Here is a 14,669-nt window from a genome sequence, read left to right as displayed (position 1 = left end):
ATTGAGACATGGGGCATTAAGTAACAAGTAATCTTTACATGTCTAAGTGGTTTGATAATAAACACACCCAGTTAGAGGCTACTCTCACATATCCTTAATAATCAAAGAAACTCAATTGAACCAGCCACTACATTGCTGCTAAGTTTGTCAGAGGAAGAGCAACTCTTTCCAGCCCACACAGCACAAACCAGGATTGCGAGGCATGCTCATTTGCCTTGGCTGAGAAACATTTAAACATTTAAGTTTGACACTATAACGAGTCTGCTTGATGGGTTCCCTATTGACTACAGCAAACAATCAAATCGCAACCCGATACGCAAAAGCTTCAAAGCATGCTCAAAAACCAAATTTAAACGCTTCAATAAAGGCCACTTTAAAAACATCCCAAAAACTCTCTCTAGTGCCAAGAACAGCAAACATATGGGCATACCACCATCTGCAGGTTCCTTCCAAGTCAGAAACCTTCCAGACTTCAACATTTCGTTGGCATTTCATTGTTGCTATTCTTAATTACAGAACTGCTTACCCAACGATTGGAAATTCTTCACCCAAAGAATGGTTGGGCATTTCAGGAAAATGGCTCTACCACTACCTATCAAGGCAATAACATCTGGGTCTTGCTAATGAGGTCCACATCCTCATAAATAAAAATAATAATCAGCCAGCAGAGAGCTGGTTCATGTGCAAATGTGAGGACAGACAATAAAAAACAAAAAGATATCAAAACGTGTTTATTGAACTGGAAATGTTGGAAAAAAAGAAAATAAATACAAGTCACCTGAACATTCCAGTGACCCGTCATAGAAAGACTTGGGAGAAAAAAGGGCAGCTTGAAAAATTTGATCCATCGTTGCAGAAATTACATAGGGCATATTCTTCCTTATGTTTCCTTTTGTAGATTAGTCAAAAAGGTTTTCTTTAAAGTAGTCTTTTACTTGGACCAACTTCATTTGGAAGCCATTGGTTCAGCAACTTCAGCCAGATTTAAACAGAAGGATAGCTACCTGGCCCAAGTAGAAATAGATGAAATGTTTAGTTTCATGAGTCACATAGCTTCCGAAGTTTCTGCCCACAATACAGTGCCAGGTTGGATTGTACTTTTTGTCAAATTCCTGCAAGAAAGAAATAACAAAGTGTTGGAACATCCTTATGAGCATACATTTCAAACATTAAGAATACGCCGATATACAATGAATATTTAAATATTACACATTGGGATCCTATAAACCTATTGGACTAAAGCGTTTTCTCCTTCACAAGTAACCCATTTTAAACAAAGGTCCTGTCAACACAAAAGAAATCCCAACATTAAGCAAATTGGGAAGTACAAAAACTGCTGTCAATAATTCTTGCAGAGATTGCAAGATGAAAATGATGAATTAAAACTATTGTAGGAATTTGCATGCTTTCTTTATCATATTTAGTGACTATGTGAATAAATTACTTTTATTTTTGCATCATATTATTTCATCTATTTTAAAAACTTGAAGAACAAAGCAACCAGTTTTAACCACAGCTGTTAAATGTAGAAAGTACTCTTGGTTTGTTCCTGAAAAGGAGTATTCCTTTTTTTTTTTTTGAATAATTTACCCAACTAAGATGTAAATAAAAAAGCAAACACAGTAATTTTTTTTGCTGGAAGTCGTCCAGAGAGTTCTTGAATTGACTTGATAGGTTAACCACATTGAAATTAAGATCATGCTCCAAGAGCACAAAACAAGGACTGGCACCCACTAATATCAATACTGTATTAACTACACAGAAGAGATTCCACTTGCAGTAGACATTAATTATGTTGATGTATTAACTCGGGGGAAAAAAACACCAAAAATGTTACGATATCAATGGGATTTACAGCAAGCTAGGATACTCCAAGATGTCTCAGCAGATAGAGCATATTGTTGAAATTCTGTTGAAAAACAATGTGTATTTGGAAGCATTAGGAAAAACACAATAAAGTAGAGACACAATGGATCTTGACACGAAGGCCAGGATAAAAGCAATGCAAAATAAAGAAACAAATGGAAACTTTAATCAGAATGTTGTGGTATGACCTAAAAACAATTATACTTAAAAGTTGTGATCAAGGTAAATAGTATTGGATTGTTATTTGTTATTTTATTGATTGACAAGATAGCATGGAGACTAGCACATTGTAAAGGGGGGGGGGGGGAAATCACAAGAGGGGTTGATAAGTACATTAAACAGTATTTTAACAATATTCTGGGAATTATACTGGAAGCTCCACAAATCAGCTGTCAAATATCAGGTGACAAAAGAACACTGAAGGACAATTGGAAGATGGGAAAAGAGCACAATAAGTGCTTTATCTTTATTGAAAGAACTGGCTAAGTTTTTACTGGTTGAATGGCATATTTCTATAATGAATTTTAGGATTCTATCAAATAATAACTCACTTTTAAAATAAACTCTTCAAAGAACAGTTATTGAAGCTTACAAAGGATGACTAGAGAAATTATGCAGCAGAGGTTTACAAAATGGCAGTTAAGCGATTCAAATTTACCCAAGAATTTTGGTTTTGGGAGCACACTAATGCCATATAGTTTCGTAAAATATAGATTTACAATTAGAAGAATCTATTCTACTCTTTCTACATGATTGTACTCATCATGGATTAAAGTTGTGAAGGCCTCTGTAGTGAAAGCAAATTGGCTAGCAATTTTAACTCTTCATAAACAGCAAAGTTATTTGCAACAATCCCTGGACATAAAAAGATTATAGAAGTTTCTGCTGATTATCATCCATTTCAATTCCCATAAATGGAACGATAAAGCTTTTTCCAGAAATACTGTATGCATTCTATAAAACAAACATCTATCCATTATCTATATAATTAAAAGTCTCATCTTGACCACTACCTGTCTGCGCTGTATATTAATTTTAGAAAAAACGCTACCCTGTATCGCTGTGATTTTTGGCCATCTTACTCAGTCCTCGTGTGCTGAGCCAGCCCAAGGATTTTTCCCATCGATGAAAAATAAAAAAGTTATGAGTGTTTAAAAAACATCGAGACCAGCTGATTGGTCCTCTCGCCTGTCAATCACCGTGATGAAGGTAACGCCCCTTCCGGAGGTGGGGGGGGGGGGGCAGGACTGCAAAACCTCGGATGCCAGGAAGCGAGTCCGTCACTCTGCAAGATCGCGAGGGAGAGGGCACGACTATCTTTCTAAGCTGTGAATCAACTGAACTGCGAGTCTGCAATGTACTTGCAATAAATTATTTGTTAGCCCTTAATGACAATGTCATGAGTTGTTTGGCCTGCTGCCCTGCCCGTGCTTGAAACTGCAATGCTTTATTAGGTCAGACTGTGGAAGGAATAAATGCTTTATTAGGTCCGACTGTGTTTGGAAGGAATAAATGCTTTATTAGGTCCGACTGTGTTTAGTCCAAAGGTCCCGCTCATTTGGGGACTTAGTGGGCAGATCGCGCTGATTGCAGGAAGTGCCACTGACTGCGGAAGCCCCACAGTGGAGAGCCGTGTGAGTAGATTCAAGAAAGTTGACTGTCATATATATGGTGTGTGAGTGTCTGTGAGAGGTGGTGTGTGAGTGTCTGTGAGAGGTGGTGTGTGAGTGTCTGTGAGAGGTGGTGTGTGAGTGTCTGTGAGAGGTGGTGTGTGAGTGTCTGTGAGAGGTGGTGTGTGAGTGTCTGTGAGAGGTGGGGTGTGAGTGTCTGTGAGAGGTGGTGTGTGAGTGTCTGTGAGAGGTGGTGTCCTGTGGTGTGTTGTATCAAGTTTTGTTCCGATTGATGGTATATTGTACAGGTTATTGACATTTTAAACTTTACAAAACCCCACTTTGAAAAAATCTCTTCCATCTGCACTGGCAGTTAGCAGCGTATGATGTCACAATGGGATATGACGTCACAATGGAATCTGATTTACATAAACTGCTCGTCAGCCATGTTCCACCCCACAATTACATCACAATTGGATCTCATTTACATTTTTTAAAATCAGTTTTCAATAAAAAATGCCCATCAGCAGTGTTCCACACCACAATGACTTCATAATTGGGTGTCATTTACATTAAAAAAAATCAGTTTTAAAAAACAGCAGCTTCCACCTTACAATGACGTCAAGGGGGGGGTAAGGAGGGGAAAGTGTTATGGAGGGAGTGACTGAGGGTAGGGGAAAGGAGAGGGAGAAGTGAGGGAGGGGAGGAGGAGAGGGGAAAGAAGAGGGGGAAAGAAGAGGGAGAATGAAGAGGAGGAGGAGGGAAGTGCTGGGGATGAAGGGGAATGGAGGAGTATAGGGGTAGGAAGTGGGATGGCAAGGCTCACTTGGGGAGGGGGGGAGGGTTGCCGTGACATGCATCCCAACAGGAACCGGTCTTCCGCGTGGGGGGGGGGGGGGGGGGGGGGGGGGGGGGGGGGGGGGGGGGGGGGGGGGGGGAGGGGTTATGGAGGGAGGAGTGACTGAGGGTAGGGGGAAAGGAGAGGTAGGGAGAGGTGAGGGAGTGGAGGAGGAGAGGGGAAAGAGGGAAGGTGAAGAGGGAAGGTGAAGAGGAGAGGGAGGGCGTGCAGGGGGATGGAGGAGGATAAGGGTAGGAAGAGGGATGGCGAGGCGCAGTTGGGGGAGGGTTGCCATGACTCACAACGGAGATCTCTGGTGTCACAACAGGAAGCCCTCAGCCGCACCTGCGCAGTTGGGGGCTATAGGTCAGTGGTGGAATATTGCCTTGGGAGACGGGACCAACGGGTCCGCACCTGGTTTAGTTTATTTAGCTATAAAAGTGCACTCTAAAACTACTTTTTTTGTTTTTAAAGCAGATGCGATGCAATTGCACAAAGTGAATCCTTCCAAATAATTAAGTTCTATCAATCATTTTTGAGATTGTCACGATTCATTCTACCAAATAAACAAAAGGTTGGGAAAAAATGTAATCTCTTGAAAATGCTCTGCAAATTAAAATGTATACTATTCAGAGACACAAGAGACTGCAGATGTTGCAATCTTGAACAGAAAACAAAGTGCCAGAGGAACTCAGTGGGTCAGACAGCATTCGGAGAAAAATAGGCAGACGATGTTTTGGGGCAGGACCAGTCTTTGTGTTTATCGTCGTCCCCCTCATCAAAATGCTATCAGGTTGCCGAGCTCCTCCAGCAGTTTGTTTTTTAGCTACACTATTCACAGTTGTTTCGTAAAATTCCGCTGTCAAGAAATCACAGACTACTTGATTCAGAAACTTAATTATTGGCATAGTTTAACATTGATATTACTATCCCATCTGGTTATAAATCAAATGTTTAAATTTTGTTTATTATGTTACTATGCAACCAAGGATCGGAGGGGAGGGGCAAAAATGAATCATTCTTACTGAAGAAACCAAATAACCGTACCTTATTTTAAATGTACATTTTAAAATTTGCAATCTAGGTTTAGTCATTTTGCTCTTGCAAACTCAGTTGCAGTGCATTGAAAGGAAGCCTGCACTAACCGATTCTGATTCACATTGTAATTTCCCCAGTTTATTTGTCAAGTAGCAAAGAAAAGACCGGGACCTCATTTTGACATCCCAGCCAAACCGGCATTTTTGCAAGCCGCAACAGAGCGCTATTCGCAGTAATGTTATATCCAACCCATACAATATAGTGTACAAGCCAAACTCAGTTTTTGTTTAGCAGCAAGTTCTCACCTTCTTGATGTAAGCCGCTATGTCTTTCTCAATGTTGTACTTCTCTAGTGCCTGAGTAGCACATTCCACAGCCTCCTGCTGCATGTCTTCTGGCATGTCAGCATTCTTAATGACAGCTTTTCTTTCAGACATTTTTGTACTGACAGAAGAAATATAAAACATGTTAATCCATTGAGAATTGAACTGTTCAATAATAAATGAGAAATTATTCAAATCATGACAATGCAAAAAGTTCATATTGCAAGAAAGTCACCAGAAAATTGGAATCTATTCAGAAAATCCTATTTCTCCACAATATGCTATCCCCAAAGTTCCAAAGCAACAAAGGACTGCAATCTTTATCTACCACACAGCTTATTCAGTTTACATATTTGAACAAGTTATACATTTTAGATTCAAATTTAGGAAATCATTTTGCCTTTACGAATCTCCTGACTGATACTTAATAATTCTCCTAAAGGGTTCATTGTTAAATGTATTTTAGTTTAGAATTAAGCTTATTTTAATTTCGTTTAGAATTAAGCCATTTTATTTTTCAATACCACAGAATTATTGAACTATTTCGTTGCAATTCTGGCACAAGAGCTCAAGGTAGTGCATATTATGCACGGTTGGGAAAAGAGATAAAAGGATTGGGAAGGCGAGCTGCAGAGGAAAACAAGAGAAAATAAACGAGGCATGGTCAGGGAAGCAGTAGGGTGGGGAATCTGGGTCGACATTATTTTCTTCCTCGATTCAGCTAGACTTCGCGAAAGCCAGTGAGTATCTGCAATTCCAGACATTACATCAATTCATCGTTGGAGTAGATTAGAGAAAGATCAGATATCTCCATCCCATACCTCAAATACTTAAAAACTAATGTTGAAAAAGGTCTGCAGATGCTGAAATTTTGAAAAGAGAACAGAGTGGCGGAGTTAATGCAGCAGGTAGAAGACCTCTGGCCAGTGACGATGCTTCCCACCCGATGCTGCCTGATCCAGAGTGTTTCCAGCATTTTTTAAAGCAAAACTGGGTCATCGATGGTGGGAGCAAGACAACACATCCATGCAAATACTTTCCTCACCTCCCCACCCCCCCCCCCCTTCACCCCACTGTCCGCCTTACCTTGCTTTCTTACCCCTCCCCTCACTCTATCCCACCCCTCCCCTTTCTATATCCTTCCTCTCCCTCCATACTATTCTCTCCACCCCGCTTTCTATATCCTTCCTCTCCCCCCCCACACACCCATTTCTCTCCACCCCCCTCCCACGTCCCCCTCCTCTACCCTATCCACCCACCCCCCCCCCCCGCAACGCCCACCCTCCTCCACCATCCACCCACGCCCCCAACCGTCCTCTGCCCTAGCCACTCTCTCCACCCCCCCCCCAACGCCCACCCCTCCTCTACCCTATCCACTCCCCTCCCCCCCCCAACGCCCACCCCCCTCTGCCCTATCCACTCCCAACCCCCCACCCTCCTCCACCATATCCACTCCCCACCCCCCAACGCCCACGCTCCTCCACCATATCCACCCCCCCCCCCCCAACGCCCACCCTCCTCCACCATATCCACCCCCCAACGCCCACCCATCTCTGCCCTATCCACTCTCTCCACCCCCCCCTCCAACGCCCACCCTCCTCCACCCTATCCACTCTCTCCACACCACCCCCCCCCCCCACCATCTCTGCCCCTATCCACCCCCCCACCCATCTCTGCCCTATCTCCCCCCCCATCCACCCTGCCCAACCGCCGCCGCCCTCCTTCCCTCCCACCCAACAACCGTTATTTTCTCCTTCCACGCGGTTCCAAGTGGAAGGTTATTGGTGATTGCCAATAAAGAGAGCGCTTATTTTCATTGTTTTTCCTCTCACACTCTCTCTCTCCCTCTCACCCACCGGTTCCTCTAGCCGCCACTGAAGCACAGCAACTGTGTGAAGAGAGCGCCGAGCCACTACCAGCCGAATAGCGCCGGGTCCGCTATCACACCGTCACACAGCGCCCCGCCCCCTCCCGGGCGCCCCGCCCCCTCTCCCCCCTACCACGCTCCCATTGGCCGCCCGCAGCCCGCGCCGGACCCCCATTGGCCGGTCCCGCCAATCCTCCGGCCGCGATTTACCTCTGCATTTTATGCCGGCCCGGCATGCAGCGCGGCGGCGGGAGGCGCGTCCTAGCAACCGGCGGTTGTCGTCGTCCAGCCGGGAGCTGCCGTCGTCGAGGCGGCGGCCATGCAGTCAGTCCTTCAGCTTCCCTCGCTGTAAGCTAGAAGGATCACATGTGATACGAGTAGAATTAGGCCATTCGGCCCATCAGGTCTACTCCACCATTCAATCAAGGCTGATCTATCTCTCTTCCCCCCCCAACCCCATTTCCCTGCTTTCTCCCCATGATCTCCCCCCCCTAACCCCATTTCCCTGCCTTCTCCCCATGATCTCTTCCCCCCCCTAACCCCATTCCCATGCCTTCTCCCCATGATCCCCCCCCTCCCCCAACCCCATTCCCCTGCCTTCTCCCCATGATCTCCCCCCCCCAACCCCCCCATTCCCCTGCTTTCTCCCCAACCCCCCATGATCTCCCCCCCCCCCCAACCCCATTCCCATGCCTTCTCCCCATGACCTCTCCCCTCCCCCCACACAGGGCAAGAGGAACAGAAGTGCCCACAGGTTCAGGAAAAATTTGTCGTGTTCATACGTTTAGTTTAGAGATACAGCGCGGAAACATGGCTCTTTGGCCCACCGAGTCCGCGCCGACCAGCAATCACCGCACACCAACACCATCCTACTACTCACAGTGACTGGGGCCAATTTTACATTTTACATCAAACCAATTAATCTACAAACCTGCACGTCTTTGGAGTGTGGGAGGAAACCTGGAGGAGCTCCTGGAGAATACCTATGCGGTCAAGGGGAAAACGTACAAAATCTGTACAGAACCACGATCAGGATCTAACCCGGGTCTCGGGCACTGTAAAGCAACAACTCTACCACCGCCCAAAGTGATAGCAGAATTAGGGCATTCGGCCCATCACGTCTAAGCCATTCAGTCGTGGCTGCTCTATCCCTCTTAACCCTGTTCTCCTGCCTTCTCTCAACACCTGTACAAATCAAGAATCTGTATATCTCTGCCGTTAAAAAATATCCATTGACTTGGCCTCCACAGCCTTCTGTGGCAATGAGTTCCACAGATTCACCAAATTCCCTACAATTCCCAGATGTCCCCAACAGCTCTCACCAATTTCTACCGATGCGCCGTACAAAGCATTTTATCGGGATGCATCACAGCATGGTTTGGAAACAGCTCTCCAGGAACACAAGAAATTTGCAGAGAATAGTGGATGCAACCCAGATTATCACAGAAAACAACTTTCCTTCCATTGACTATTTATACCTCAATTTGCCTCAGCAAGACCAAGTCAAGTCAAGTCAAGTAAAGTTTATTTGTCACATACACATACGAGATGTGTAGTGAAATGAAAGTGGCAATGCTCGCGGACTTTTGTGCAAAAGACAAACAACAAAACAAGCAAACAAATTATAAACACAATCATAACACACATATTCTTTTACATAATAAATAATGGAAGGAAAAACGTTCTGTAGAGTTAGTCCCTGGTGAGATAGCCGTTTACAGTCCGAATTGCCTCTGGGAAGAAACTCCTTCTCAACCCTCTCCGTTCTCACCGCATGGCAACGGAGGCGTTTGCCTGACCGTAGCAGCTGGAACAGTCCGTTGCAGGGGTGGAAGGGGTCTCCCATGATTTTATTTGCTCTGGAGTTGCACCTCCTGTTGTATAGTTCCTGCAGGGGGGCGAGTGAAGTTCCCACAGTGCGTTCGGCCGAACGCACTACTCTCTGCAGAGCCTTCTTGTCCTTGGCAGAGCAATTCCCAAACCAGATGGTAATATTTCCGGACAAGATGCTTTCCGCTGCTGCGTAGAAGCACTGGAGGATCCTCGGAGACACTCTGAATTTCCTCAATTGCCTGAGGTGGTAAAGGCGCTGCCTTGCCTTACTCACGAGTGCTGAGGCGTGTGATGCCCATGTCATATCCTCGGAGATGTGGACTCCCAGATATTTAAAACAGTTCACCCTATCCACAGGGTCCCCATTTATCCTCAATGGAGTGTACGTCCTCAGATGATGTGCCCTCCTAAAGTCCATGATCAGCTCCTTCGTTTTTTTGATGTTCAAGAGGAGGCTGTTTTCCTGGCACCAGAGTGCTAGATCAGCCACCTCCTCCCGGTAGGCCTTCTCATCGTTGTCTGAGATCAGGCCCACCACCACAGTGTCATCAGCAAACTTAATTATTGAGTTGGAGCTGAACCTAGCCACACAGTCATGTGGGTACAGGGAGTACAATAGGGGGCTGAGGACGCAACCCTGGGGCGATCCTGTGCTCAGGGTGAGGGACTTCGATGTATTCCCTCCCACCTTGACTACCTAGGGCCTGGCGGTGAGAAAGTCCAGGACCCAGGCACACAGGGAAGAGTTGAGCCCCAATTCCATTAGCTTCCCGGCCAGTCTGGTGGGGACTATCGTGTTGAAGGCTGAACTGTAGTCTATGAACAGCATCCTCACGTAGCCCCCCTTCTGGCTGTCCAGATGGGAGAGAGCGGTGTGCAAGACCTGGGAGACCGCATCGTCCGTGGACCTGTTCGGACGATATGCGAACTGCAACGGGTCCATGTTCCGAGGGAGGAAGGCGCAGGTGTGATTCTTCACCAGTCTCTCAAAGCATTTCATGACTACCGAGGTAAGGGCCACCGGACGGTAGTCATTCAGACAGGCTGGGGAGGCATTTTTTGGTACCGGTACAATGATGGATTTTTTGAAGCAGGCAGGGACTACGGACTTGTCCAGGGAGAGGTTGAATAATGTTGTGAGCACTGGAGCTAGCTGCGTAGCACAGGACTTGAGTACTCGCCCCGAGGTGCCATCGGGACCTGCAGCTTTTCTCGTGTTCACACATGTCAGAGCCCTCCTCACGTCGTGCTCGGACAGCGAGAATGTGTGCACATTCCTCCCTTCAGCTTCGGTAGCCAGCCCGCTGACGGTATTGTCGATAGTCGGCAGACCTGGAGTGGTGTTGCCCCTCTCGAGCATTTTGGGTCGAGAGGCCCTGAAGAAAGGTCTCGATCCGAAACGTCACCAATTCCTTTTCTCCAGAGATGCTGCATTACTGCAACACTGAGTTACTCCAGCATTTTGTGTCTATCTTCAAAATTAAATGTAATGGTTTTGGAGACTAACATTTACACCTTCTCTGGGAGCTTTTTTGTCTTTTTTACAACCTGTTGCCATGCTCTTTTTGACATGCACCGTGATTCCTCCTATTCTTTAATTCTATTGTTCCAGTTTAATCATAACAGAAGTGGAGTTAGTCAACAAGTTCAAATTCCTGGGCATGCATATCATTGAAGATCTGTCCTGGACCCAGCACATTGACGCAATGATGCAAAGTAAGCTCACCAACGGCTCTACTTCCGTAGAAGATTGAGGTCAGTATGTTGACAAATACTCTCTTGAACCTCATGAAGGACTTGAAAGACTTGAGCTGGCCAAGCTGAAAAATATCACAAACCCCCTGCTGGACCCTCTGCAGTTTGCATTCTGGGCCAATAGATCGGTGGATGATGCAGTCAGCCTAGGCCTGCACTTCATCCTCCAGCACCTCGACCGCCAGGGGACCTATGCAAGGATTTTGTTTGTTGATATTAGCTCTGCATTCAACACCATTGTGCCAGAGCTACTACACTCCAAACTCTCCAAGTTGACTGTGCCTGAACCCCTCTGTCAGTAGATCACAAACTTCCTGACAGACAGGAAGCAGCATGTGAGGCTGGGAAAGCGCATCTCGGACCCGCAGACCCTCAGCAGAGGAGCATCGCAAGGCTGCGTACTCTCTCCTCTCCTTTACTCTCTCTACACCAACGACTGCACCTCCACAGACTACTCTGTCAAGCTTCTCAAGTTTGCGGATGACATAACCCTGATTGGACTGATCCAGGATGGGGAGGAATCTGCCTATAGACAGGAAGTGACACAGCTGCCATCCTGATGCCTTCGTAAGAACCTGGAGCTCAATGCTCTTAAGACAGTGGAATTGATAGTAGACTTTAGGAAAACGTTTCCTAAAAGACTTTAGGAAAAAGTCTCCTAAAGTCTCCCCCTCCTCTCCCCATACTCACCATCAATAACACCGCGGTCTCTGTGGAGTCTTTTAAGTTCCTTGGAACTATCATCTCTAAGGACCTGAAATGGGGGGCGACCATCGACTCCACAGTCAAAAAGGCCCAAGAGAGAATGTACTTCCTGCGGCAGCTGAGGAAACACAATCTGCCACAGGCAATGATGGTCCAATTCTATACTGCCATCGTAGAGTCTGTCCTCACCTTCTCCATCATGGTCTGGTTTGGCTCAGCCACCAAGCACGACATCCAGAGGCTGCAGAAAATCGTCCGATCAGCTGAGAAGGTTGTTGGCTGCAACCTACCCCGCTTTGACGAACTGTACACTGCAAGGTCCAGGAAGTGAGCGGGTAAGATCATCTCTGGCCCCTCACACCCTGGCCACAAACTCTTTGAAGCACTTCACTTTGGAAGGCGACTCCGGACTGCCAAAGCCGCCACAGCCAGACATAAAACAGCTTTTTTTCCATGAGTAGTGGGTGGTCGGGCAGGATGGGGACTGGATGAGCGGCGGCTGAGCCAGAGTGGGCAGAGTGAGGGAGGGAGAGTCGGGTTGCAGGCTGGCCGAGTAGTTTGCGCGGAGTTTGAGTAACTCACACACACACACATGATGCAAACTATTCCAATCGTCAAGTTAACGGGATCTAAACCACAGCTAACAATGAATGACCTGTGGAGAAAGGAACTGCAGATGCTGCTTTTTATGCATGGATGGCGGGAGGGAGTGACAGGGTAGGGGAAAGGAGAGGGAGGGAGAGGTGAGGGAGGGATTGGGGGAGGGGAGGAGGAGAGGAGGAGAGCGAACGATCCTGGGGTGGTGAGCAGGGAGAGTGTTGGGATTGAAGGAGAGGAGGAGGTAGGGAGGGAGAGGGAGAAAGTGGGGGAGGTGAGGAGGGAGAGTGGGGGAGGAGGGGGAGAGAGGGAGAGGAGTGGGGAAGGTAGGTAGTGGGGTATAGAGAGAAAGGAGGGCAGTGGGGGAGGTGAGGAGGGAGAGTGGGAGAGATAGGGGTAGGTGCGGAGTGGGGGAGGTGAGTGATAGAGGGATAAGAGGGGGGTAGGGAGGAGATAGGAGTTATGGAGCGAGGGAGGGAGTGACTGAGGGTAGGGGAAATGAGAGAGAGGGAGAAGTGAGGGAGGGATTGGGGGCGGGGAGGAAGCGAGGGGAAAGAAGAGGGTGAAGCGGAAGGGGAGGGAGTGCTGGGGGATGAGGGGAAATGAGCTGCGTCTGCACAGTTGGGGGCTATGCGTGAGTGGTGGAATATTGCGTTGGGGGAACGGGTTGTGTTGGGGAAACGGGAGTGGTGGAATATTGCATTGGGGGAGCAGACGGGTCTGCACTTAGTCTAGTAATTGATAAAAACATGCTGGATGAATATTTAGAAGGTGTTGTACACGCAATGGAGGGTTGCTTGCTAGCATTTTAAGATACAAAGAAGACCAAATCAGACCGAAAATGTTATTTTTACACTGAGTTCTGCCAATACGTACACACAGTTTATACTGCGTTCGCGATCACTAGCAATGCTCTTTGTTTATCCTGAACGACCTTTGACAAATCCCATGATTCATCGCGCGCGAGATACCGAACTCACTTATTGTTCTGTTTTGGGACATATGATAATAACTAGAGCCAGGATTTTGCCATAAATGCCATGTGCCTTTTCATGCCTTTTTTGATGATTTCAGGACGATAATGCCTTTTTCACGATTGAGTGCCTAAATCAGCCTTTTTTGCCATTTTAACGTAACTTACAGGAAAATGTACACCACCGGGGCAAAACCTGGCTGTAAGTGGTGATTGGAGAGAGGTGCTTGGGAAAGGGTCCAGTCTTTTCAAACTGGAGTCAAGCTGTGAGTAGGTGTGAAGTGTTGGTTGGGGTTACCAGGGTTAAGCTTCTGTTTATCGAAACTGCAGTAGAACTCGTTCAGGTCCTTGGTCAGCTGACGATTGTCCAAGGAGCAGGGGGTTTTCCTCTTGTAGCTTGTGATTTCTTGCAAGCCCTTCCACACTGAAGAAGAGTCATTTGCTGAGAACTTGCTCCTCAACTTCTCAGAGTACCTTTCCTTGGCAGCTCTGATTCCTCTTACGTAGAAACATAAAAACATGGAAAATAGGTGCAGGAGTAGGCCATTCGGCCCTTCGAGTCTGCACCGCCATTCAATTGGCTGATCATCCAACAAGATCAAGATTCAAGATTTCAAGATTCAATTTAATTGTCATTTGGACCCCTTGAGGTCCAAACGAAATGCCGTTTCTGCAGCCATACATTACAAACAAATAGACCCAAGACACAACATAATTTACATAAACATCCATCACATCGCTGTGATGGAAGGCCAAAAAAACTTATCTCTCCACTGCACTCTCCCCCCCCCCCCCTGATGTCAGAGTCAAAGTCAAAGCCCCCGGCTGGCGATGGCGATTGTCCCGCGGCCATTAAAGCCACGCCGGGTGGGGCGAGGTCGCACACCGGGTCTTGGTTTTGGAGCCCCCGGCGTGCGCTCGCAGAGTCCCACAGCCATTCCAAGCCGCGCGGGGCGGTGATGTCAGGCCCCGCTCCAGGAGCTCTTCGACCCCGCAACTCGGGCGGGAGAAGTCGCCGTTGCGAGAGCCCTGAAGAGCGGTCTCCCTCCAGGGACCCGCGGGCTCCCGGTGCCGCCGTCCGCCAGACCTGCAGTTGCAGCCTCCGAATCTCCGGAGGTCGGGCCGCAGCAGCAGCAGCGCTCCACCACCGCTCCACCCGCTCTGGACTCGGCCAGCTCCGCGACGGTGAGGTGAGTCGTCGGCACCAGAGTCCCCGGTCTTCTCCTGTTGGAGGCCGCTCCTCGTTGCAGCCCCAATGACAACG

At 47.4% G+C, this 14,669-nt stretch overlaps 1 protein-coding gene across 2 annotated transcripts; it reads right to left on the bottom strand.

Moving 5' to 3' along the window:
• Positions 1 to 718: 718 nt before the first annotated feature.
• On the bottom strand, positions 719 to 7,660 carry LOC129709128 (dynein light chain LC6, flagellar outer arm). 2 transcript variants are annotated; one of them, XM_055655254.1, is made up of 3 exons: positions 7,532 to 7,660; positions 5,658 to 5,796; positions 719 to 1,112 (listed from the first exon to the last, which is right to left on the bottom strand). In XM_055655254.1, exons 2-3 carry the CDS (start codon positions 5,787 to 5,789, stop codon positions 975 to 977), a joined length of 270 nt encoding a protein of 89 aa, XP_055511229.1. In that variant the 5' UTR covers positions 5,790 to 5,796; positions 7,532 to 7,660; the 3' UTR covers positions 719 to 974. The 2 variants fall into 2 exon arrangements, with proteins under 2 accessions (XP_055511229.1, XP_055511228.1); XM_055655253.1 differs by lacking the exon at positions 7,532 to 7,660 and adding an exon at positions 6,497 to 6,538.
• Positions 7,661 to 14,669: the final 7,009 nt, after the last annotated feature.

The sequence above is a fragment of the Leucoraja erinacea genome, chromosome 25, assembly GCF_028641065.1.
Source record: "Leucoraja erinacea ecotype New England chromosome 25, Leri_hhj_1, whole genome shotgun sequence".
Classification (NCBI taxonomy): Eukaryota; Metazoa; Chordata; class Chondrichthyes; order Rajiformes; family Rajidae; genus Leucoraja; species Leucoraja erinaceus.
Note: the sequence above shows the minus strand (reverse complement) of the source record. Positions and strands in the feature narration are given on the sequence as shown.